The sequence below is a fragment of the Tasmannia lanceolata genome, unplaced genomic scaffold, assembly GCF_043159265.1.
Source record: "Tasmannia lanceolata isolate RefF3 unplaced genomic scaffold, GAP_Taslan_0.1 ptg000019l, whole genome shotgun sequence".
Classification (NCBI taxonomy): domain Eukaryota; kingdom Viridiplantae; phylum Streptophyta; class Magnoliopsida; order Canellales; family Winteraceae; genus Tasmannia; species Tasmannia lanceolata.
In genome coordinates this window covers 12,495,498-12,522,489 of record NW_027518696.1, presented here as the reverse complement: position 1 = coordinate 12,522,489, position 26,992 = coordinate 12,495,498, and the positions used below count along the sequence as shown (strand labels likewise).

Here is a 26,992-nt window from a genome sequence, read left to right as displayed (position 1 = left end):
AGCACCTCCTCTTTGTTGTAGTCCGACTCAATGAGATCTCTAAATGCTAAAAGGCTATTGTAACACCAATAATGGGCCTCATCTTCCTAGTTAAGTCCTTGATTTTCGTGAAGGATGGTCCCTATCAAGTTCAGTCTATTTGGTTTGGAGTTTGAAATTACATAGGTTTGCTGCTGCTGCTGTATTTTTATATAGCTGAAACTAAATCATGTTATAAGCACTTCAGTCGATAGATGCCTAGACTCTTTTCATTCTCACAGTCGATAAAAGCCACAGACCTGAGAGAGAAAATGAGTTTTCCACCTTCGTGGGGATGGGTATTTGTGAAGGTAGCACTTGATAGTTTCAGAAGAACATTGAAGGCCATAACTTTTTCTATCCTCCTATTCTGTTTATCAACAAAAATGAGAAGTCAGTGTAGGATTCATTTCTCACTTTCTCTCTTCTATTTATATTATTCTAAAATGAATTCATCGCTCTCTTTGTAACAGTTTATTTTATATTTTGCAGTGTCGAGTGGATCTGGAGAAGACGAGACTACTAGTTCTGGAAGCTGCTGACCAGCTCGATCGACTCGGAAACAAGAAAGCCCGAGGGACCATTGCAATGGCCAAGGTAACTTTGTGGTTGTGGATCCAATCCCAGAAAAAAAAAAAAAACACTTTAGCGGCCATTTGAATACGCAGATTTTAGAATCTTGGATTTCCTCAAAATTCTGGATGGGAGACAAGAAGGAGACCGTCCATTTCTCTTCTCTTCAAAATCTTGGATTTTAAGTAAGAAATCCAGGTTTTTGAAATCTCTCCCCCATCCTGAGATGTCTAAAACCTGGAAACTTGGGATGATCTCCTACTGTCTTGCTGGAGGAAAGAAGTGCGAGAAATATCAGAAAACGAGGATTGGTCTCCTAATTCTCTCGTCTCCTATTTACGATTTTGAGGAAATCTAAGATTCTAAAATCTGTGTGCCCCTTAGTAGATCACAGATCTATAATTTTTCTTGTGTTCTCTGCGCAGGTGGCCGCTCCAAATATGGCACTGGGTGTGCTTGACATGGCAATGCAAGTCCACGGTGCTGCTGGTTTATCATCGGACACGGTTCTAGCTCACCTCTGGGCTACTGCAAGGACATTGAGAATTGCAGATGGCCCAGATGAAGTTCATCTGGGAACTATAGCCAAAATGGAACTTAAGAGAGCCAAGTTGTGAACTGTCAAGAGGGGAGAACTTCTGATAAGCAGGGGCCTTGTGTGGAAAAGAATGCAAATAAGCAAATAAAAGGAGTTGGCATTGAACGATGGTAAAGAGAATAAGCACTATCATCTGAGATGTCACAGGATGCTACATTACAGATAACTAGCATCTATATTATATTAAAATATGTAAGGTAAGGGTCAATACATAGTTGTACAATTTTGGTGATTCAGCCTTTTTTCTATTGAAAACATATTTCTTTGTATGACCCAAGAATAAAATGTAATTTATATGTTGGAATTGCTCATGTGAAGTGTCAGAGCAAGGGGTTTGTAAGCTAGATCATGGAAATAATGGAGTTGGAGGATTGCCCATTATAAAATAAGTTTATTTGCTTATGGTAGGGACATAACTTATATTTTATCAAGTGTGTGTGTGTGTATCATAGGAGAATCCTATAAAAAGTTTGTTCTATAAAATGAAAAGTAAAGAGTTAAGAAAACTGAACTGTGTGAGACGTTGCAATTGAATGAGAATAATTGAAGTAGATGAAGTAGAAGAATTCTATAATTTGGAGTTGAAATGGTTTGAGTATGTTGTGTCGTAGAAAATAGTCAAGTGAAGAGGTTTGACTGCTACTTGGTTTTTACTTTTTCTTAAAATGGCAAAACTACCCTCCGATACTATGTGTCATGTAGGAAGCCGGTTCTCGTGGCATCATCTGAATTGTGCGTATAGCAGTAGATGAGTCATGCCCCGAACATATAGCCATTGACATTTTTCTTCGGGGAGTGATAAATCGACTCCCCATGTCTCTTTCTCTCTCCTCTAGGTTAGAGAGAGAGAGAGAAAGAGGAGAGTGATAGACACATGGGGAGTCGATTTATCCATTTGGGGAGTCGATTTATCACTGCCCTTTTCTTTTTGAATGCAAATCTTTGGCATAGTGGGTCCCACCTTTCATTTATGAGAACCGCTCAATTGAAATCCCTTGCTTTAAATCTCTTGTGAAGAGTTGCTTATGTGTAGTATCTGATGGTCCATGTTCAATAACAAAAATTACACATTATTGAATGTTAGGACTAGATTATTGGTCTTTTTTTTTGGCCGTTCGACATTATATCCAAAGCAAGGCCTGTAAAATGGACAGTTCCGATCAATCAAAACTGGGACCCACTACATTTTACCAAAAGTTTGGTCATTTTAGGATATTACGGTGGGTGCCTAATATATAACCTTATCTTTTAGATAGAGAACCCTTGGCATTAACAGCGGTAATGATAAATTCGCACCCCTTGTAGGATAATTCGCTCCCCTCTAATTTTAGCATTTACTTGAAATAAGGAAGCGGGAAACAAATACTGTACACGTAACATAAAATTATGGTAACAAGTTGTTATGGGGCTATCAATATCTGCATAAATATCGGGAAATGATACGCACACTCCCTTATTTTGATAATCTCCTCTCTCTCTCAATCTGTTCTTCATTCTTTCGTAACTGGTTCTAAAGACTAAAGAGAGATAAATAAGAGAAGTGAAGGCGGACGAGTCTCTTCATTCCAACATTGTGATAGCTCATACTCTCTTTTCCCTTCTAACTCTTCTGGGTTCTTGTGAAATCTTTATGTGTTTCTTTCCTTTCTGAATTGCATTCTCGCTTCTTTTCTTTTTACGTGTTCTTGTTAGTGATGGAAGGAAAGGAAATGGAAAATTCCAAAGGAGTTGGAGAGAAAAGGAATCCTGATATTGTGGAGGAGGGAGTGGGAATAACAAATGTGGGGACTGTGGAGAAAAGATCTGTTAGAGATGTATGGAATGCTCTTATTTGGCATGGTGGTTCTGTTTATGATGCTTGGCTTAATGCTGTTGCTGCACAAGTAATTCTTTTCTTGCTTTCTTGTTTGTATTATCGTCTGTAATCGTGCTTCTATGGTCTAGATTATAAGTGGCTTGTGTTGAATCTTTAAAGATGTTTGTATTATAATCTTTAATCATGTTTCCATGTTTCTTTTCTTAAATGGGTTTTGTATGTTACCTTTCTTTTATGATTGGGGTGGAAATTTTGTTTATTTAAGAGAACAAGAAGAGAATTGGGAATTGGATTTTGGGTTATTGAAATATTTTGACTATGATATGTTATTTTGTTTTTATTGAATGGGGTGTTGATGAACTGGTTGGATCTTTAATCCTCACTCTGCCATATACCTTTGCTCAAATGGGTTATGGGTTTGTGGTTGGTTCTCAGTTTATTTATCGTGCCTTTGATGTTGGACGGTATATCTTCTCGGTCTTTTTCATGCTGAGGCTTCTCAGAGAACCAGAGCTACTGGTTTTATTCACGAAAAACATGTTCTTCAGGTTGGTCTTTCATCTAACAATTGGTATTATTATATTTTCTTTCCCTTTTCCTGTGTTCTTTATTTTAATTAGATTCCTAGAATCTAACACGGGTATCCACTTTTCATACTCTGGTTTCTTAATACTATTCTGTCAACGCCAATTTATATCCTTCCTTTAGTGTATCAATGATTTCAAGGCCAATTTATTTTCTTCCTTTGAATTCTTTATACTTTTTGCTTGTGATGATAAATAGTTTGAAATACAATTTTGTCAGCATTTATCACATGTTCTTTAGTGTATGGGTGACTTCAGTGTCAATTTTATGTTCTTTCTGTGAATTGCTTATACCGTCTTTCTGAAGCTAAATACTTTCAAATGGTTCACTGTTAGAATTGTCCCACATGTTCTTTGGGGGGCGTTTGGATATGCGGATTTTAGAATCTTGGATTTCTAGGCCCTTGGAAATTTAGCTGAGACAAAAAGGAGACCAAACTAGCATGGATTGAATTGGGAGTACAAACTAATTGTTCTGATTTTCCAAAAGATAGCATCTGTTGCAGGAGTAGATTTCTAGGCCCTTAGGAATTTAGCTGAGAACTTTAATTTTGGACTATTTTTCAAAATGCTCATCAGAGATTCTTTAACAATTTTATTTATTTATCCACTTTCATATTAGTTATTGAAGAGTAAAAAGAATCTGCTCGTTAATGATTTAATTATTTGATTACCTGAGATGACATACCATATGCTGTCCTTATGCTGGCATTTGATAATAATGTTCACTGTTTCACATCCAGTAAAGACTCTTTGCTAAATGCTATCCAACAAATATATTCTTTTACTATTCATTAGTACATTTATAATCGTAAGTCTTGCAACTCATTCTCCTTTCCTATATCCATTCAATCAGCATCATGAGGTGATCAGCATTGTTGCTGGAAAAGTACTTGGGAACGTGGTTCTGGTATTCAACATGACAGCTCTAACCTTTGCATGTGTATTGCAACTAATAGCTTGTTCCAGGTAATGTATCCACCTCAAGAGAGATGCTTGTACAGCCAATTTCAGAAATTTCAAATTTCATATGCCTAAGCAGTATTACTTTCTTTTCAGAGGCTTTTAACATTCTCTTATATGGTGATGCAGTCATGTCTACTATATGAACTCAAATTGGAACAAGAGGGAGTGGCTTTACTTATTTGGTGCTCTTGCACTTCCAACTGTTCTGTTGCCTTCTGTCCACAATTTTCGTGTTATCACATTTCTTAGTATCATTACGACCAGCTTTACTTCGGCATACATGACAGTAGCTGGTGTTCAACATGGTCAGGTGAGGCTTTTCTATCTCCACTCTCAATTTACTGTCATCATAGGTTTATAGTTAGTTTAAATTTGTCTTTGATATATAAAAACTTGTCCTTACCAAGATTGGTTTTTTGAACTTTAGATTGGACATGTGAGTCATCAAGGACCCAAGAATATGATAGATTTCTTTACAGGAGCAACAAACTGTTGGATATTTTAATATTTTTAAAGCTTTAAAAGCCTTGACCGTTTGAATCAAAACCCAAACGGTTTGCTAGCATTTATTATACTTTAATATTATATACGTTTTGCACAATTTGAATTGCTAATTTATTCACTCTTTAATATTTTTAATGTTTCTTTTTAGTAACCATTTTTGCCATAAAGAGAGAGACGTTGGGGATGGAAGAATAGTTGGCTATATATACTTCCTTTGTGTATACAACAATTCATCTGTGTGATTCCTCTTGTGCATATACATATGCACAAAACAGAACTTCTTTTCTCTTGTTTTATATCCATTCTTTTATACTTGTATTTTTACAAGTTTCAAGCTTTAAGCATTTGTAAGATTTCTTTTGGGCAAATTGTTCGGCATAAATCGTGTTCGCAAGGTCCGAGCCGGTGCGTGCACACCGTCAAAGACAAGTACAGTGGTGTTGTATCCTGGAGATAGGTCGCAAGAGAACCCGATTGCATACCAAGCGTGGTGGGGGCGATAGTCTATCTTAAGGGTAGCGTTATTCCGTAACGTGCCTCTACCACTAAATTCTTCTCAATTTCTCACATATATGCTTTGATCTTTGGTTACGGATTTGCGGTTTACATTTGGGATCATCAAAGGTAACCCTTTCTTTATTTCATTTCAATTAAATATCTCACTAGTTTTGTTGAACTAATCTATTTGACCCATAATTGCCAACAACTTAAGATAGATTATTGGATTAGTTCAACATGGCCGGTGAAGATTACACTCGTCCAGAGAAGTTTGACGGATTGAACTTCAAGCGTTGGCAACAACGCTTATTCTTTTGGCTTTCAACTCTTAAAATTGCCTATATCTTGACCACACCCAAGCCTAGTCCCGAAGAGCATGAGCCCGCTCAATCCGAGGTTACTCAAAAATGGGAAAATGATGACTTTTTGTGTTGTGGTTATATACTTAGTGCCATGTCAAATTCCTTGTATGACGTGTATTGTGGAATGAAGACCGCCAAAGAAATATGGGAAGCTTTAGATAAAAAGTATAAGACCGAAGATGCCGGAGTAAAAAAAATATGTAGTTGGAAACTATCTTAGATTTGAGATGGTAGATGGAAAACCCGTCTTAGGACAAGTTCATGAATTCCAACTCCTATTGAATGAGATCCTAGCGGAAGGAATCAAAATGGATGACCGTTTCCATTCGGCGGCCATTATTGATAAACTTCCACCTTCATGAAAGGAATTTGGAAAAAGTCTTAAACATAGAAAAGAGGAATTATCTTTAGAAGATCTCCTAGTAACACTCCGAATAGAAGAAGAACATAGGAATCGTGATCAAAATGACAAAGAATAGGAACTCCTTTCTAAGGCTAATCTTGTTGAAACTAGTGAGAAGAAAACAAATAAAAACTTTGGGTCTCATCAAAACAAGAAAAAGATGGAGAACCGAAACCACTTCAAAATTAACAAAAAGATAGGCAAAAATAAGAAGAAAGAGGGTTGTTTCAATTGCGGAAAACTTGGACACTATGCTAGATAATGTCGACATAGAAAGGGGAAAGACACTTCCCAAAATGTCGGAAACTCTCAAGCGAAACCCGCTCCTCAAGCCAATATGGTGGAATCTGGAACTGTTATTCACGGAACTGAAGTGAAGAAGCTTATAACTGTAGACTCTGAAGTGAACATGGTGTTCAATGTGAGTGATTGGTGGGTAGACACTGGAGCCACTATACATGTCTGTTGTGACAGAAGTGTGTTCGTCACCTATCATCAAGTAGATGAAAGCGAAATGCTTTTCATGGGTAACTCCTCAACGGCTAAGGTCATGGGGAAAGGGAAGGTTGATCTCAAACTCACTTCCGGCAAGGTTCTCACACTACACCAAGTTCTCTATGTTCCAGAAGTCAGGAAGAACTTAATTTCTGGCTACTTGTTGAACAAGCACGGTTACAAGCTCGTCTTCGAATCTGATAAGTTTATTCTCACCAAGGGTGGGATGTTTGTGGGAAAGGGTTATGCTTGTGGAGGTTTATTCAAGCTCAATGTATCCATCAATGAAATCAATAAAATTTCTGATTTTTCTGCTTATATTATTGAATCGTATGATATGTGGCATGGTAGATTAGGACATGTAAATTCACAATCTATAAAAAGAATGGTGAACTTAAGTATGATTCCAAATGTTTCTATTGAACAAAAACCAAAGTGTCAAATATGTGTTCAATCAAAATTTAGCAAAAAAACCATTTAAATCAGTAGAAAGAAATTCAGAAATTCTAGGACTAGTACATAGTGATGTTTGCGACCTAAAGAACACTATTACTAGAGGAGGAAATAAATATTTTATTACCTTCATAGATGATAAATCAAAATTTGCAATGGTATATCTTCTTAAATCTAAAGATGAAGCTTTAGAAAATTTTATAACCTATAAAACTGAAGTGGAAAATCAGTTAGAAAAAAGAATTAAAATACTTAGATCAGATCGAGGTGGTGAATACACCTCCAATGAATTTTCTGAATATTGTAGAAAATATGGAATTATTCATGAGGTGACGGCACCTTATTCTCCACAACAAAATGGAGTTGCAGAAAGAAAAAATAGGACTCTAATTGACATAGTAAATGCCATGCTATCTAGTTCAGGGCTATGTAGACACCCCATTTTGACCGTGCCCTAATCCCTTCAGTTTGAGCAAAACCCCATCAAATCAATAAGGTAGAATCCCAAACTCCACCCTTAGCTAGGTTAGGGTTTCATCTAGGTCCCTGCAAAATTTCGTCAGAATCCGAGCGCGTTTGCCTAGCAAACGAACCCAGGCGAAGCCGTAGTGTAAAGCAGAAGAGGGGGGTGTGTTTATCCTGAGAGGGGGGCGATTTTATTCTGGAATGATGTATTTTTTTATCCGAATGGGACGCGCAAAATCGCGCGCCCATCAATAGGAGTGCCAATATCCGCATCATATTTTTGATATAAATATTTGTTTTCTCTAGTTTTTTTTTTTTTTTTTTTTAAAAAAAAATCTGTTTTGTAGAGAGAGAAAGAGCGAGAGCTAGAGAGAAAATCCAGATCTTGCCCAAACCCATTTTTCCGATCAACCTATTCTTCATCTTCTCCGATCATTTTTCGGCAAGTTTCCCGTCCGTTTTCATTTTCCGGTAAGAGTAACCTATCATCGGCATATCTCTTTCATTTTTTCATTTCAAAACTCTTACATTCCTCTGTGTAAGTCCTAAGTTCTGTTCGTCCGATCAATCTCCGGCCTAACTCCGGCCGAGTTTCGATCAAGAAATTTCTATCATTCTTCTTCTTATTCCTCTTTAAATCTAGTGATTTCTCTGTGTATTCCCTTTAGAAAGCCTAGTCTATCAGAGCCATAGATATGCTCATTATAAACCTCAGATCTGTAAAAAAATAGATCTCTGTGTTTTCCGATCTTCTTCTCCGTAAAACTCCATATCTGTCTTTTTTGAAAGCTTAAATCTGAGCATCGGAAGCACAAATTCCATTTTCTTAGATTTATTTTATTTGAATCTAAGCATAAACCTTGATCTTATCCTCTTCTCCACTTCTTTTGCTCCGGTCACCTTTTCCGTTTTGCCTCTCCGGCAACTTGCCGAAGCTCCGATTAGCCTCGATCAAAGAAGAAACTAAAAAAAAAAGGGGAAGGAGAAGATATCTTCGTTTCCCCTTTTTAGAGAGAGAATGAGCGAGAGAAAGAGGATTTTAGAGAGGGAAAATAAATCTGATCTCCTCCGATCATCTTCTCCGGCAACATCGTCGGAGTTCTGGCCGAGAAATTTTGTTCATTTTCTTCCTCATTTTTCACTGGATCTGTTGATCTCTCTCAGAAGCTCTAGATTCAAGATCACCTTCTCCTGCAGATCTTCATTTTCCCGGTAAGTTGAAACTTGTTTTTGTCAAGATTAAGAATAATATTCGATTTGCTCATGAAACTCTAAATTCAAACCCTAAAATTCAAGATCTAAACCTTTGTTCGAAATCAAAACCTTAGATCCAAGAGGTTTATGTTCGGATTTGTCTTATTTTTTATTTGGATCTTTGTATTCTAATCTCTATTCATTTTAATTCAAGGAAATCTGAGAAAGAACAAAAGAGAAAAGTCCGATCCAATATAAAACCCTAACTTATTATACAGAAACTTTGAATATATATTGCAAAGCTTTAGATCTGATTTTCTCTAAGATAGATCTACTCATTTTCATCACTTGTTTGCAAATTCTGATCGATATGGATCGTTGATTTTTCATTTGGAGTTTTTATCAACTCAGTTAGGCTGTAATTTCAAATCTGTGAATTGGAGGAAGTGAACGATCTGTGATAGATAAAAAAAACGAGTAAAAGGAAAGAGTATAAACTGAGAATGTAGAAAGAAAAAGAAGAAGATGATTAGTTGAGAGGTTCGTATTCAAGATTGTAAATCAAAATTAATCTATTTAACTTCAATCGTAAGCTGGTAGATTATTTTATTTTTTTATCAGGTATTTTGAATTAATTCTGATTTTATTTTATTTTTATTTTATTTTATTTATGTTGATAGTAGTATTGGTTGAAAAGAATATTATCATGTTCTGTGGGAATGTTATACAGTGATGACTACGATTTTAGAATTTAGGTTTTCTTCAAGATTCTTTGTAATTACCTCATTATTATCATTATTATTATTTTTAGATGAAATATTGAAACTTTTTGATTGTCATATTAACTTGAAAGTTCGAATTTTCAGTAATGATAAAGATCTTTTGAGTTATGTACAAAAATTTCTAAGTTTGGTTTATGTTCATTTTGATAATCTTGGTGAGAAAGACAAAATATGGCTGTTCTATTTTGATCTTCCCTTGGAATTCCAATTTGTTTAATTAGATATCCTCATGTATTTCAGTAAAATTTTTTTATGGTTGATAAACTTGTTGATTTTTCTATTTTGGTTTTAAGTTACTTTCTCATTTCTTTCAGAATGAATAAGCTCTGTTTACCTAGTCTCATCCCATGTCATGTAATTTTTAGTCAAGGCATTTTCATTTGGCTTTTTAGCCCCAGTTTTTTGCAAGAAGGCTTTGTACATTTGATTAATATGGTTGAAAGGAGTAGTGGAGTTTTTTTTTTTAGACCCAAAAATTCTAATTCTGTTCGGATTTTGTGATTATTGAATTGATCATTTGAATGGTGTAAAAGAAGAGGATAGAAAAAGAGAAATCATATTAGGATAGCATGTTTGAATCAATTGGTGTCATCCCTTTGAAGAATAAAAGGCAGACATATGTAAGTAAAATGAATGAATGTAGAATATAGCAGTTTTCTTTTAAGCATTAAAATTAATATATTTAACTGGTATGTATCTTACATTTATTATTATTATGGGTAATCCTTTGTACTAGGTTTAGTATTAACATTGAAAGAAGTTGATATTTACATTATATTGGGTTGGGTTTTAAACTAATATATATTTCACAATGACATGTTTAAACACTTACATTGTTTTAATAGTAGTTCCATAATTCCCATCCCACAACAGATCTCACTTATTATTTTTTATTTTTTCTTCTATCTCTAACTGTGTACCAAAAGCCTCAACTTTCCTAAATGAACTCAATACCATCTTCTTTACCACCACTACCATCATCATCTTTCTCTTGATACTAACAGCCTTCGTACTCCATTTGATATGCACAACAATCCCTATCCCATTTGTATACGGACAACCCTTATACCCCATTTGATATGTGCATTTCTACCTTGTATTGACACTGGTTTAACACATAGTTGCTGTCCACAAGCACATAACTGCTTGCTGTTCATTATTTTATACCATTGGTTGATTCACGAATACATGGCTGCTGCCTTTGTAAGTGGCTATATTCTTAGGTGATAATTCATGTTTGTTTAATTTTTTTTTAAAAGAGACATGTCATTGATAATATTTTGAGTTGGGGTGATGTCATTTCTTTAAGAAAGGTATAGACTACTGACATCTTATTATTTTAATATTTACAATATTTCATTTTTTGTATTAATAAGATCCTCCTGCATTTTTTATTTATTATTATCTCATCTGATCATTTTAAAATATTCTATACAATCTTCTTGGGGACTCCAAATTCGGTAATAAATGGATTTTTCAGGTGAGATTATCTCAAAGCTTATTGTACTCATTCCTATTTATTTAAATAAATTGTTAATAGGAAGAAGGAGATCAGATGACTACTCTGTTCGATATTATCGACATGAGTACTGTCTGATCTCAAGGCGGGATTAGAAATATTATCATGTGTATTTGATATCAGATGATTACTTTGGCATCATCTGATTTCATTGGAGTCCCCGTATTGGGGTTTGTGGTTGGTTTTGAAGTGTTTGATATTGTTTTTACTTTATTAGGCTATCCAGCGGCTGGTCTGGACTAATTAATGTTATTTATCATTTTATGATTGCTATTAGATTGTATATTCTTCTTTGCTTGGCACTTGATTTATTTTTAGAATAAAATTTGCGATTATCTGGTAGCCTTTTCTTCTCTTTTTGATAGACTAACACAGTCTTATAGATTTCTGTTAAAATTCTTTAGATATTAGAATTCCCTCTCGTTGCAAGGGCGATGAAGGCGCTAGCCTAAGCCCATCCTTAGGGGACTCGCTTAGTCCAAGTAGCACTCCTCTCATTTATTTAAAGACTTGTCCAAGTCTTTATGGTGTGTATCCCCTAGAAATTAGAAATCCATTCATTGCAAGGGCAATGAAAGAGTTCCCTAGAGCCCTCTCAGGGAGACAGGCTATGTCTCAGACAGAGAAAGTTGTATCCTTTAGAGACAAGCTTTGTCTCATTAGTGAGTCCATCCTTAGGAGACATGCCATGTCTCGTCAGCACCTCTCTTGGAGCTCATCTTTGTGTTTAGGAGTCTCACCCAATCTCATTCTCTTGCTAAACCTCCTCTTCGTGCGTCTTTTGGTTTTGGGAGAACACCTTACTCGGCTTAGCATCATACCCTGACCCTTATGGGTATTGGGTTGCACATTTGTTGCACCCTAGGGCTAGGTAGCTGTCCGGCCTGGCTGGGTGTTTTACCTTTGCCAAATATGCACAAGGTCTCTTTTTCCTTGTTAACATTTTTCTCTATCCTACCTATGTGTCTAAGAGACTTACCCAGTCTCATTCTCTTGCTAAACCTCCTCTTTGTGCGTCGTTTGGTTTTGGGAAAACACCTTACTCGGCTTGGCAGCATACCCCTTACCCTTATGGGTATTGGGTTGCACATTTGTTGCACCCTAGGGCTAGGTAGCTGTCCGGCCCGGCTGGGTGTTTTACCTTTGCTAAATATGCGCAAGGTCTCTTTTTCCTTGTTACTTGTGAGCTTTATCTTAGCTTGATAGTCTCACTAGCACCCTTCTTTATCTCATTTTCTTTTAGGAGACAGGCTTTGTCTCATTAGCCCCTCCTTCTTAGAATCCTATTTTCAGAGTCAGTCCTTAGCCTAGGAGTCTGTCCTTAGCTAGAGAGTCTGTCTTTCTTTCAGGAGTCAGTCCTATCATCATAGGGGTTAGGATTTTATCCAACCTCTCATCAAATCATGTGTTTTTCTATCCACTCTTGCAAGGTATAGGATGCTATCCAACCCTTGCAGAGCTGTGTTTCTGTTCTTTTCCCCCGCAAAGCATAGGATGCTGTCCAACCTTTGCGGGATATCCGGAGTCTGTCCTCCCCTTATGATGATATGATCCAATCCTCTTGTGTCAAAAACTCAAAAAACACTATAAAACAACCAAAATATCAAAAATATCTTAAAATCCAAAAATATCAAAAATTTTGAGTCATTAGGAGAGTAGTTAGGAAAATCTGTTCCGAACTACGTTGGCTTGATCCCTTTCAACAGGGTACGTAGTGCAGCTTGGGATCCACATCCCAAGTCCAGCCAAACCTTTAAAAATAAGCATTTTAAATCTTTCAAAATTACAAAAATCTTTTTAAAATTTTGTTTTTTTCGAAAGGATCTTCCTCTAGAGTTAGGAGGTTGTCCTAGTTAGAGAGTTTTTGAGTTGGGAGTTGCTCCCTCGTTCGTTGTTTATTTGTTGTATATTTTATTTGTTTGTGTTAGAGCTAGGAGTGAGTCCTAACTAGGAGTTTTACGCCTCCGTCCGGTCAGTTGGCGATCCACATCGCCAATTGATGACTAGGTCTAAGATGCGATAGATCCTACTGTTTTTCTTAGGATATATAGCCTAGCTACACATAGATTATAGGAACTACCTGCATTAGCTTAGGGCTAACCTGCATTTAGTTAGGGCATATAGGGTGTCCTAAAATCTACAATCCATTGGAATTTAAATAATCACACAAGAAGCTTTAAGAACTAGTCCGGTCTTTTAGATCGAGTCTAGGATAGAGGTCTAGATGTCTTAGGCATCATAGCTTAGAATAGGTGCGAAGAACTACGTTGCCTTGATTCTCGTGGAGGCGGGGATACGTAGGCTTCTTTGGATGAACATCAGATCATCTAAAGGCTCGGGCCTAGGTATAGATTAGAGTTTTAGGGTTGTATGGTATCGAGTCATTTTCTATGTTTTGCAGTGTTTTCTTACTTTATTGGGCAGACCTTATACTTTTTTGGTGTGTCATGTATGTGTTTGTTCATCAGAACTTAGACACCCATTAGGCATGTCACTTATAACCTAGCTATGCTTAGGTGACACATGTTTCTTTTATTTTATCTTGTGTGCCTTTGATTTCATCTCCGAGACATGCATGATTAGATAGACGTCTTCTCGGAGATATTCATTCCCATTTCATATGATTTTCGCCCAAAACTCTTCAAAATTATTAAGTAAATGGCATAAGAGACCAGGTGTTTGCACTTGGGCGGATGAGGTGCTCTTTAGACCTTCCGAATTTGTAACCAGGCACGAACCTTATTTTATATCTCTGGTTATCCGTTGCAACAGAGCATAGTATGGGATCCAGGGCCCATTTGCCTTTTTCCTTGGATGGCGACTCTTCTTTGTTTAAGGTACGCCTCGAATCTGGGCTAGTCCCCGAATCGAGAGGTATCTCACCTTTTTATCGCCACTCATGCTATGAGAGGCATTTTTCTTTCGAGAGTTCCTTGGTAGAGCTCTCCATTCATGTGGATGATCCATAGAGATCTTAGCGCGTGGGGCTCGTCCCTCACCGCCGCCCCTCTCTCGGATCGGGGTCCACAGGCTACCACTTAACATGTGGGGGGAAGCCTTATTATCGGCTTGTCATATACTAAATAAAATACCCTATAAAAATGAAAATGGAACTCCATTTGAGTTATGGAAAGGTAGAAAACCAAGTCTTAAATACCTTAAAGTGTGGGGGTGTTTAGCTAAAGTAAGCTTACCTCCCCCTAAGAAAACAAAGTTAGGATCTAAAACATTGGATTGTGTATTCATAGGGTATGCACAAAATAGTGCAGCTTATAGATTTCTGGTGGTAAAATCTGAACATAATTCCATAGATGTAAACACTATATTAGAGTCTAGAGATGCAGATTTTTTTGAGGATGTGTTTCCTCTTAAACAAACTAGTGTAAGTCAATCTCTAATACCTCAAACAGAAGTTGCATCTAGTAGTCGTGGTATTCCTCAAATAAAAAACCAAGAACCTAAAGGAAGAAAAAGAGGTAGAGAAGAAGGTAGCCTAGAGATAGAACCTAGAAGAAGTCTAAGAGCAAAGAAAGCTACTAACTTTGGCTCTGACTTTTATACCTTTTTGGTGGAGGATGATCCATCTACTTTTAAGGAAGCTATGTCTTCTTTAGATGTAAACTTTTGGAAAGAAGCTATAAATAGTGAAATAGAATCCATTATGTCAAATAACACATGGGAGTTAACGGATTTACCTCATGGGTGCAAACCAATAGGTTGTAAATGAATTTTTAAAAAGAAACTTAGAACCGATGGATCTATAGAAAAATTTAAGGTTAGATTAGTAGCCAAAGGTTTTAAACAGAAAGAAGGGATAGATTTTTTTGACACCTATTCTCTTGTAACTAGGATTGCAACAATAAGATTGTTGATAGCTATAGCAGCTATCTATAACTTAGAAATCCATCAAATGGATGTTAAAACCGCTTTCCTAAATGGAGAATTAGAAGAAGAAATTTACATGGAACAACCTGAGGGATTTGTAGTCCCAGGTCAAGAACGTAAAGTGTGTAAACTTATAAAATCTCTTTATGGTTTAAAACAAGCACCAAAACAATGGCATGAGAAATTTGTTAAAGTAGTGTTATCAAATGGTTTTACTATAAATGATTCTGATAAATGTGTATACAGTAGATTTGAAGGTAATTCTGGAGTTTTGATCTGCCTGTATGTCGATGATATGTTAAGCATTGGTACGAGTCTAGATGTTATAAATGACACCAAGAATCTTTTGTCAGAAAACTTTGACATGAAAGATCTTGAATTGGCAGATGTAATCTTAGGAATTAAGATAATTAGAAATTTAGAAGGGATTGTTTTAACACAATCTCATTACGTTGAAAAGATCCTTGGAAAATTTAACAAATTTGATTGTACTCCCTTGAGTGTACCATATGATCCTAGTTCAAAACTTAAGAAAAATACTGGAAAAAGTATATCCCAATTAGAATACTCCAGAATTATAGGCAGTTTAATGTATCTAATGAATTGCACTAGACCAGATATAGCTTACGCAGTTGGTAGGCTAAGCAGATACACTAGTAACCCTAGTCAAGAACATTGGGATGCACTTATCAGGATTTTAAGATATTTGAAAGGCACAATGGAGTTTGGACTCCACTATGGTTGTTATCCCGCTGTATTAGAAGGATATAGCGATGCAAATTGGATTTCAGATTCAGAAGAAACTAAATCCACAAGTGGATATGTTTTCGCTTTGGGTGGTGGTGCTGTCGCTTGGAAATCTACCAAGCAGACCTGTAGAGCACGTTCCACCATGGAATCTGAATTTATTGCTTTAGATAAAGCAGGTGAAGAAGCGGAATGGATTAGGAATCTGTTAGCAGATATTCCTCTATGGTGCAAGCCAATTCCAGCTATATCTATTCATTGTGATAGCCAAGCTACAATAGCAAGGGCTAAGAGTAGAACATATAATGGTAAATCCAGACACATACGTCTGAGGCATAATAATGTGAGGCAATTGCTTTTAGATGGAGTGATTGCAATTGACTTTATAAGGTCAGAGAGAAACTTGGCAGATCCACTGACCAAAGGACTAGCTAAAAAGCTAGTGGCTGAAACATCAAGAGGGATGGGGCTAAAGCCTATCAAATAGAATCGCCAATAACGGCAACCCAACCTATATGACTGGAGATCCCAAGAACTAGGTTCAATGGGAAAAACAAGTTATTCAAGTGATCGGTGAAAGTACTGTATTTAAATTTTCAAGAAAATGAAAGACTTCTCTTGGCCTATCCCTAAGATGTAAATAGTACTAACTGTAACGATATGGAGGAAGAGCTTTGCTCTGAATGGGTCTATAGCTGTTTATAAGCGGGGTGCGTGGTTACAGGTACCCTTGATGGCTTCACCTATATGAGTGTGGAAGTGGGGCCGCTTCATATGAGAATTAAGGCTTGTTCTCTAGAGCGCTCATGAAACAGGACTAGCGCATGGCCGAAATGTGCTACCCCGATAGAACACAGTTACATTGCCGATATTGTGTGTGTAATATATGAAGGTCTATTACTCAAGGTTCTTAGTTCAAGACGTAGTTCACTTAGAACTTTAATAGACTCAAATATATAAACACTAAGTGGAGGTTCAAGTCCACAAGACACCTTCACCCATTGCATGATATTTCAAAGTTGCCCATATTTGATTTAATATATTTGATTTGAATTTTGATTCATGTGGGGGATTGTTGGATATTTTAATATTTTTAAAGCTTTAAAAGCCTTGACTGTTTGAATCAAAACCCAAACGGTTTGCTAGCATTTATTATACTTTAATATTATATACGTTTTGCACAATTTGAATTGCTAATTTATTCACTCTTTAATATTTTTAATGTTTCTTTTTAGTAACCATTTTTGCCATAAAGAGAGAGACGTTGGGGATGGAAGAATAGTTGGCTATATATACTTCATTTGTGTATACAACAATTCATCTGTGTGATTCCTCTTGTGCATATACATATGCACAAAACCAAACTTCTTTTCTCTTGTTCTATATCCATTCTTTTATACTTGTATTTTTACAAGTTTCAAGCTTTAAGCATTTGTAAGATTTCTTTTGGGCAAATTGTTCGGCATAAATCGTGTTCGCAAGGTCCGAGCCGGTGCGTGCACACCGTCAAAGACAAGTACAGTGGTGTTGTATCCTGGAGATAGGTCGCAAGAGAACCCGATTGCATACCAAGCATGGTGGGGGCGATAATCTATCTTAAGGGTAGCGTTATTCCGTAACGTGCCTCTACCACTAAATTCTTCTCAATTTCTCACATATATGCTTTGATCTTTGGTTACGGATTTGCAGTTTACATTCGGGATCATCAAAGGTAACCCTTTCTTTATTTCATTTCAATTAAATATCTCACTAGTTTTGTTGAACTAATCTATTTGACCCAAACATCCTTTTTTCGTTTGGAAGCCTTGGACTCTGCATGTTAGTACACGTCAAATTTATAGTTATTCACACACTTTCTCCCTTATATTATTACATTATAATTATATGGGTTGTTTATTCAGTGACACGGAGATGGCTATTTCTGTTGTTTCGGTGAATTAATGGAGGCTATGTGGAAACCCAAAAACTACAAGTATTCATACATGTTTGCAGTCCTCTACACCTACTTACTAACTATTCCGAATTCTGTTTCGGTTTACTGGGCCTATGGAGACATCCTCCTGGTTCGCTCAAATACATTTGGAGTTTTGCCTCCTTCAAAAATGAAAAATGTATGCATAATTGCCATGATTGTTCATCGGGTAAGCTTTTATTTCGCTCTATTTGAAGAGAATAAAATATCACATGCCTTTGTCTAATGTTGTTTGTTGGTCCTTTTTCCGCGCAGTATGTGTCGTACATGCTGAATGTAAACCCATTGTTTCTGGCATGGGAGAAGCTTGTGGGAGTTCACTTAAGCAAGAGATTCATGGTCAAAACACTGGCAAGGCTCCCTATTGTGCTTCTTACCTGGTTTGTTGCATTAGCTATTCCTTTCTTTGGACCTATTAACTCCATCATGGGTGCCTTCCTCATTTCCTTCTCAGTCTATATTATTCCAAGTATAGCATTCATGAAAGCTTATATTCAAAGAAACAATTACAATCTGTAAGTACTGCCCTGCTCAATTTTATGACCGACCCGCATTCTTTCGTCATTTCCTCTTATTCTTGTTTTGGATTGCTGTTCTATATTGCATTAACCAACCTAAGACAGAGATTGTGTTTTACTCAGTATTGTCCACAAACTCAGACAAGACTCAGAAATCTGTTTCTGGGTTTTTCTCACTGAGTCAATGGAATACTCACCAACTTTTAAAAACACCCAAATCAAAGACCCTTTATATAAAATCTGAGTTTGAAGGTTGGTGCTGGAGTTCGGATCAACCGATTTGACTCGGCCAAATTAATTAAATACTCACTGAATTTACTGAAATTCAGGTGAACCAAGGGTCTTTCCTGATCTTTTGATGTATATTTTTTTTCCTTTTTCTGCAACCAGGTGAACCAAGGGTCTATCTCTGAAATCCCTTAAAAAACGGATTTCAAATGGGCCTTAGAAATTTATTAGTTATTAAATGGCAAAATAATTGCGGATCAGTCTCTAAGAAAAGCATATTAGCTTAACAGTCCTACTTTTAGGAAATATTTGCTAAAAGAAGTGGGTCCACGCACTATGTGCTAAACATCTCAAGCGATCCACACAATCCCTAAGAGGACACACATAGATTCTGACAAAAATCAAATCTCAAAAGCCCTTTGAAAAGAAGTTATTTAATCAACCTATTAAATATAAATATAATTAATATTTAATTTTCATGACTGGTGCCGACACTTCACTCTGGGACGAAAATCTGTTCAGCGTACCAAGAATCTTGTTACACTGAGGAAAGGGTGGAAATATCAAAGAAAAGGGGAACGACCAACTTGCACTAGTTGTTGATTTTTGCAAACTAAAAGGGATTTTGCAAGTCGTTGGGTGGCCCCTCTCACGCCATACGTGGTTCCGCCACTGGTCGGGCGTGGGGTGTGGGTCATGATCCCTGTCACTCTTGTCTTTGTTCTCGGATTGATTTCAATGGTCTACTTCTTTGTACTGGGGACGTCTAATCACCATGGCAAGTTCTTGATTATTGGAATGAAATTGTTACTTTTCAAAAATTAAAATTAAAATGAGAAATTCCAAGGTATTATTAGGCTGCATTTCCCAAAGAAAAATAAGGTGAGGGGGTTCTATTGTCTAATGATCTAAACCATTCATTTGGTTCTCTCCTAATAACTTGCTGCTAGAATTTTTTGTCCCCTCTGAAAGATTTCATGGAGACATCATCGAACTATCCACTGAAATACCCTGCACGACAAATATAATTTTAATTAGAGGGTGTTTTTTTATCACATATAAGAAAATTTTGAAATTTCCACTGACTGGGAAGATTACAAAGAGCCTAATAATTGTTTATATAGTACACTCTAAGGAAAAACATAGAATGATTAGCATAGATTATGGAAGGAGATAAAGATCTAAACATTCTAATTTAACGTAATTACGACATCTAGCTTAGTTGCCTACTCAAGCATATTTCGTAATCTATCGCCCATGCAATCCAAATGTGAGATTTCTCACACTCTAGCATGCCCCCTCAAACATATGCTGATTGAAATTAAAATAAAATGTCCCCAATAATTAACATCCACTTGCTTGATGTACATTAGCTGACCCCAACTAGTTTGGGACAAAGGCTTAGTTGAGTTGAGTTGAGTTGAGATGAGTTGTTTGATGTACATTGTAACAATGTTTGGTGATTGATACTTGTTGCTGATGATGCTAATTATAGTGATTAGTGCCGATTGCCGAAGAGAAGTTGTCGTTGAGCAATGAAGAGTGTTGTAGACCATTGCTTCAATGAACTGGATTGGACTCAGTCCTCAATCGGCGAGTCTTCATATATATAGGCCAGTTTTGAATAAGAAACCTTCTAGAAATGGATCAGAATAGATCAGGGGTCGGCTTTAGATACCATTCCTCATATATAAGCCTTAATGGGCAAGACATCACGAGTCGGCTTTAGATACCATTCCTCATGGAATTTGGAATGATTCTCAGGCACACACCTCAATAAATTGAGACACCTCAACTGAGTATAGCAACTATTTCAGGCACGCACTTAAGTAACCTAAGTAATATACCTCAATTGAAATAGAGAAAAGAAAATAGTAAGGTTCGAAAGTAAGGAAAATAAGGAAATTTTTATAGAGAAAAAGAACGAAATAAAGAGGAAGCGACAATGAACGGCCTGATGATAATGAGAGCAATACAACTACGTAGAAAAGGTACAATGGAGCATGTACTTGGAAGATTTAGACGGTGCAAACATTTTTTTTTTAAAGGAGTAGATCAGATATCAATTATGGGTGTGTATAACATAGAAAACGAGTGTATAATTGAGATTGGCGGGTGCTCTTTTCGCTTGTTAAAGTATAAAAGATTAAAAATGCCTTTCTCCAACAGCTTGAGCTTTTGGAGTAATTGGTTGTTTCACATGTTATCAGAGCAAACCTGAATTCAAACCTCCCGGATAGCAAAATTCCACATGCAATGGGCCTAACCCAAAAGAGGGGCCACATGTGCCACGCGTGAGGAGGAGTGTTAAAGTATAAAAGATTAAAAATGCCTTTCTCCAACAGCTTAAGTTGGTTGTTTCACATGGCTAAAGATAGAAAAGTAGAGAGATGTGGAATTAAAAGAGGGATGTCTCCATCGATTTTTAGAGCTAGGATTGGGCGAAGACAAATGAAATGGGTATGCTAGTCAGAATCAAGGTTTTAAATTTCGACCGAAATCTGAAATTTCGGGTTTCGGTGGAGACCGAAACCGAAAGTGTGTAAAGTCAAAATGTTACAAAATTTAGATCGAAATTTCGTTTCCCTCGAAATTTAAGGGATATCTACAAAAAATCAGTTTTTTATTGATTGTTTAATATTACCCCGAAATTTCAGCTGTAATTACAGAAATTTCAGCCGACATTTCAGATATTTCGTCGAAATTTGGTACTATCTAAAATATTGCTTATTTTAATTTCGACAGATTTCTACGGCTGAAATTTCGGATTCGGTGAGGGCCGAAACGCATTCCAAAACCGAAATTTAAAACCTTGGTCAAAATAGATGGGTCCTATTTTCATCTTTTTTAATGTATAAAGTTAGTGTTTCAAATGTGGAAATAAGGAATTAAAAGAGGGATGTCTCCATCGATTTTTAGAGCTATGATTGGACAAACAAAAATGAAATGGGTGTGCTAGTCAGAATAGATGGGTCCTATTTTTGCCTTTTTTTAATGTATAAAGTTAGTGTTTCTACCTCTTTCCTTGTGCGATTTGATTTTTCCTTATACGATTTGATTTTTCTGAGACTCATTTTCTGAGACTCATCATTGGTGTTGATTACAAAAGCATCATAAGAGAAGTGGGTTACTCTTCCTTGTGTCGGGAATGCTTGAGCCAGCTTGCTTATCCCAACAGGAAGATCCAAAACTGCTTTCTCTTTCGCTGTAGAAATTGTCGTGTGCAATGTCTACCACGGCTTAACTCACATAAATATTCCTCTAGGCCGACTGGTTGAGCATGGCCTCAACTTGTTCCGCCATCTTTACTGCCTCAGACCGCGTCCAAGTTGGGTGATCATTGATTATTTGATGAAAACCTCTTTGTAACGTGTCACTCATTGTGCCACGGTTTCCAAAGTATCGTTTCTAGATGATAGCCGGTAGAACTCTTCTATATAGTCTCGCACCGATCTACTACCTTGGCGATAATTTTGGTAATGTTGAAACAGTACCTCATAATTATCAATGGGAAGAAATCTCTCGCAAAGGATTTAACGCATCCGTGCCCACGTCCGGATTTGTTATTTTCTCATCCTTGCACGAGAAAGTTGAAGTTGTTCCCACCATGCCGAAGTGCCTCCTTTAAGCTTGATAGCCACGACTTTTGTCTTTTTCTTCTCAGGTACCTCCATATAGTTGAAAAATATCTCAACCGCGGCAAGCCAATCGAGGAAATCTTTAATGTCGAGTTAGCCATTAAACTCGGGCAAATCCACCTTAATACGATATTCGCAATCATGAGCCGCTGCTTGCGGAACACGACCACGGGCATACCTCGAATGGATGATTTCTTCAAATTCCTCCTCATTAGAGTAATCGTCGTCGGGAAAATAATTAACTCTAGGGTTGGGGCATGGAACTCGGTAGAGTTTGAGCATGTCGTCGCCGATCACCATCGTCGATTTGGGGTTGCTCGCGCTCAATAGGATTTAATTGTGCCAACTGCCTCGCTATTTGATTAACTGTAGCTTGGAGAGTGTTGAACATCTCCATCATCACGATTTATTGATTTTCTCGTTCTCCGTGGGAAGCCATGGAGAGTAGTAAGGCTCTGATACCACCTAGCGTAGCCGGGAGTGCGAAGAACGCGTTGGGGATTGAACACCATTAAACACCGATCAAATTGATCTTCAAATCCATGAAGGGTGCTTGTCGAATTCACGAAGATCCGTTCTTTGAATCCAAGATAAACCACTCTCAATAAAGAAAGACAAATTTTTCTTAATCTCAACAAACAATAGTAAATTAATCTATGCAACAACCTTGCACGTTAGGTGCTTTTAGATGAAAAAACATGATTCCTTTTTCTACTAGAATTCAACTACGTTCAGACTACTCGAACCCAAATTCTAATCCTATCTGAATTTTCCAACCTTCTAAAACCTCTATCCTAATTGGACTCATTTTCCTAATATGACAAGGAGACATGGGTTACTACACCAAGTCAATTTCATAGGATGATCCAAACTGTTCAATTCTTGGGCCACAACATAAATAGGTTGCACCCTATAAATTATCTCCATAGGGTGATCCTAACCCTCCAATCTACAATGGGATTGCCCGTTATAGAAACCTCTGTAGATCAGAGGGTTAGTATCAACCTATGAAGATGATTTACGCAGAACAGTCTATTTACGTTGTGGCCAACAAATGAACGGTCTGGATCATTCTATGAAGTAGTTAATATTGGTTATCTGTACATTAATACTTGCCTAATCTGCAGTGGTGATGGGGTCCAAAATCTGCAACCAATCGGTTGTTGACACGTGGCCCTCACAGGGACCACTGCAAAGCCAACACCTGTCCCTGCTAGGTATGACACCTGGACCAATCGGGGACTTCCACCTGCCCCTCCTAGGTATGAGATCTGGTCCATACAGGGGCTACCACCTGTCCTGAAGAGGTGGCTCAGAACCACTATAAATAGCCTTCACTTGTGCTAAGGTGAGGGATCTGAGATCAAAACCCTAAGCTTTTTGCTCTGACATTGCTCTGCACTCCTGCTCATACTGACTTGAGTGTCGAAGCACCCGTCCGGAGCACCACTCCGGGTTGGTCTTCTGACCCTTTGTATCCTTGTCTGTGCTTGTGCAGCGCAGGACTCCATTAGCCCTTCAGCTGTGGCTTGTCAGATCAGCCCTTCCGGCCCTACCATAACCTGTTACCAATTTTAGACCTAACAGATTTGGCGCCATCCGTGGGACCCCGGAACAAAAAGCTGTTCGGAACCTCACTCAAGCAATGGTAGGGAAAAACGGAAAGCATGTGCCAACCTCCCGGACGACCCGGGCTACAGCCCCCCGCGAAGGAAGAAACGAGCGACTGGCCTCGCAGATAGAGGTCGGAGCGGTAGGGGAGCAAAGTCCCACTCGCTCGGACCGCTCAGACCCTACCCCGACCCCAAGGGAGATGCGGGCCCTTTTCCAAGAAATGACTGCTGTGATTGCGCAGTTCAGGAATCCGGCCCCCGCACTCCAGCAACACCCAGTCGAGGCTTCTCAGCCCACCCAGAGGAGGGGAAGCTCCCGCAGAGAGCACACGCCCCTGCCCCGGGAGCAGACTCGTCACTCCACAAGACGAGATCACCTCTCCCGGGACAAGCATGTGCGCCCCGAGCCTCGCCTACATCACCGGTCATGATCTCCCTCTGTACAAAGGCATGGCAGCAAGAGAGACGCCACGCACGGAGAAGGATCGCGGCACCGGCGAAGGAGTCCGCCCAGTCAGTCCGGCTCTGCTATGAGCCCGCCGGCAAGAAGAGAGAGGCCCGTACATCGGGCAGAAAAGAGAGACGACCCGATGTTACTAAGGATCCAGCAGATGGACCACCGGATTGAAGAGCTCGCCAGAGAGCAGGGCCGGTCTGCCTCCCAGATCTTCACAAGCGCTCCCCCATTTTCGGACAGAGTGCTCAGCGCGGCAGCCCCCGCGGGCTGGAAGATGCCGCAGATTTCGCAGTATGCGGGACCACCGACCCCGTGGACCACTTGGAGACTTTCAGGACTACAATGCTCCTCCACGGGGCGTCAGATGGATTCCTTTGCCGGGGCATTCCCCACCACATTGACTGGAGCCGCGAGGGACTGGTACTCGCGGCTCAAACCCAGGTCCATGGACAATTTTGATGACTTTGGGGACGACCTGGCCCGTCACTTTATGAGCAGCAGAAGACCCAGGAAGACGACGGCTTCGCTGATGGCCCTCAGGCAGGGAGATGATGAGGCCTTGAATGTGTTCGTTGGTCGCTTTAATAGGGAAGCCCTTCAGGTTCCCAACCTCGATCCCTCCGCGGCCACGAATGCCCTTCTGGCCGGCGCCCCATCAACTGACTTCAGACGAGCAGTGGCCCGGTGCAATCCGCAGTCCCTCGCAGACCTGATGGCCGGGGCGGAGGAGTACATCTCGGTGGAGGAAACTCTCGCCGCCCTGGACTCTGCTAGCAAGAGAAGGCCTGAGGAGAAGAACCCTACCAAGCAGCGTAGGGATGATAAATCTCAGAAGAAGGAGAGAAGCCATTCCCACAAGGAGAGAAGCCCTTCCCGCAAGGAGAGAAGCCCTTCCCGAAAGGGGAGAAGCCCCCACTCGAGAGAGCATTACACGCGGCTGACCGCGTCCAGAGCACAGATCCTGGCAGCCATTCGGGAAGAGGATTTCATCCGGTGGCCGGAGAGGCAGACCTCGTCGGGGAAAAGAAACATGTCCCAGTACTGCAGGTTCCACAAGGACCACGGCCATGACACCAACGCGTGCCTTCATTTGAAGGAGGAGATCGAGCAGCTGATCAGTAGAGGGTACCTCGGCAGGTACTTAAAAAATGATGACAACAAAAGAGAGCGCAAGGACAAGCCGAGGACCAGAGGCAGAAGCCCCCGGGGCGCTCAACCTCTGGGCGACCGCATCCAAGCTCCTGCGCCGGCCAACCCCCCTCCTCAGGTACCTTAACCTCAACCTCATGGTGTTATTGGTACCATTTCAGGAAGGCCGACCGCAGGAGGAACCTCTTCATCAGCCCGCAGGACTTACGCCCGGCAGGTCAACGCCGTCCATACCTGCAGCAAGAGGGCCAGGCTAGAGAACCAGATATCCTTTTCAGGTGCAGATCTCGACGGCCTGATCCTCCCGCATGATGATGCCCTGGTCATCACTATGCTGGTGGCGAACTGGGAAATGAAGAAGATCTTGGTCGACAACGGGAGCTCCGCAGACATCCTCTATTATCACGCCTTCGAGCAGATGCTGATCGGAACTGACCGTCTGAAGTCGGCCAACTCTGATATGTTCGGGTTCTCCGGAGAAGTTGTCAAAGTTGAAGGGCAGATCGAGCTTCCAGTTCTTATCGGGGAGCCGCCCTGCCAGTCCTTCGCCATGGTGAACTTCTTGGTGGTAAGGGCCAAGTCGGCCTACAATGCTATCCTGGGACGCCCCGGCCAGAATCTCCTCCGAGCTGTTCCCTCCGCCTATCATCAGAAGATGAAGTTCACTACACCAGGAGGTATAGGGGAAATCAGAGGGGATCAGCCCCAGTCGAGGCAGTGCTATGCAGCGGCACTAAAAGGGAAGAATGCGTCCGAGTCTCTGCCAATCGAGCTGTTTGATCTAAGGGATGAAGCCCATATCATAGTAAACGAGCTGGCCGAGGACCTTATATCTATCCCGTTGTACAGCGATGACGACCAGAGGGTTGTCCAGATCGGCTCTGCCCTGTCAGAGGCCGCGCAGCAGGATCTTGCTCAGTTCCTCAGAGCCAATGCAGATGTCTTTGCCTGGGCTCCTTTAGACATGCCCGGCATCGACCCTGCAATTAGCACCCATGAGCTCGGGGTTGATCAAACCTGCAAGCCCGTAAAACAGAAGAGGAGGCACTTTGCACCGGAGAGGCGAAGGGCCATCAGAGAAGAGGTGGAAAGGCTTCTGAAGGCCGACTTCATCCGCGAGATCCAGTACCCGGACTGGCTCGCGAATGTGGTGATGGTGAAGAAGTCTAATGGGAAGTGGAGGACCTGCATAGATTTTACAGACCTGAATAAGGCCTGCCCGAAGGACAGCTACCCGCTCCCAAAGATCGATCAGCTCATCGACGCTACTGCAGGTCACGAGCTGCTAAGCTTCATGGACGCCTTCTCAGGATATAATCAGATCAGAATGCATGAGTCCGACATTCCGAAGACATCCTTTGTAACTGATCAGGGGACTTATTGCTATTGGGTTATGCCTTTTTGACTGAAGAATGCAGGGGCCACCTACCAGCGGCTCGTCAACAGGCTGTTCAAAGAGCAGATCGGCCACAATATGGAAGTATATGTGGACGATATGCTGGTCAAGAGCAGAGCTGCCTGCAATCATGTTGCCGACCTCAAAGAAGCGTTTTGA

The 26,992-nt window shown here is 39.6% G+C and overlaps 1 protein-coding gene and 1 pseudogene across 3 annotated transcripts in view; both read left to right on the top strand.

Moving 5' to 3' along the window:
* Nucleotides 1-1,591, top strand: part of IBR3 (acyl-CoA dehydrogenase-like protein) — a 37,102-nt gene extending 35,511 nt beyond the window's left edge. For both annotated transcript variants that reach the window (XM_077362086.1, XM_077362087.1), the window contains 2 exons: nt 511-615; nt 1,017-1,591. In XM_077362086.1, coding sequence (XP_077218201.1) covers nt 511-615; nt 1,017-1,208 — 297 coding nt within the window. In that variant the 3' untranslated portion in view covers nt 1,209-1,591. The remainder of the gene's footprint in view (nt 1-510; nt 616-1,016) is intronic.
* A 1,292-nt stretch (nt 1,592-2,883) lies between these two features.
* LOC143852325 (auxin transporter-like protein 1) lies at nt 2,884-26,992 on the top strand (annotated as a pseudogene). Its single transcript, XR_013236765.1, has 8 exons — nt 2,884-3,072; nt 3,461-3,553; nt 4,446-4,558; nt 4,682-4,865; nt 4,983-5,046; nt 17,774-18,003; nt 18,090-18,349; nt 26,849-26,992. The product of XR_013236765.1 is annotated as an auxin transporter-like protein 1 (transcript).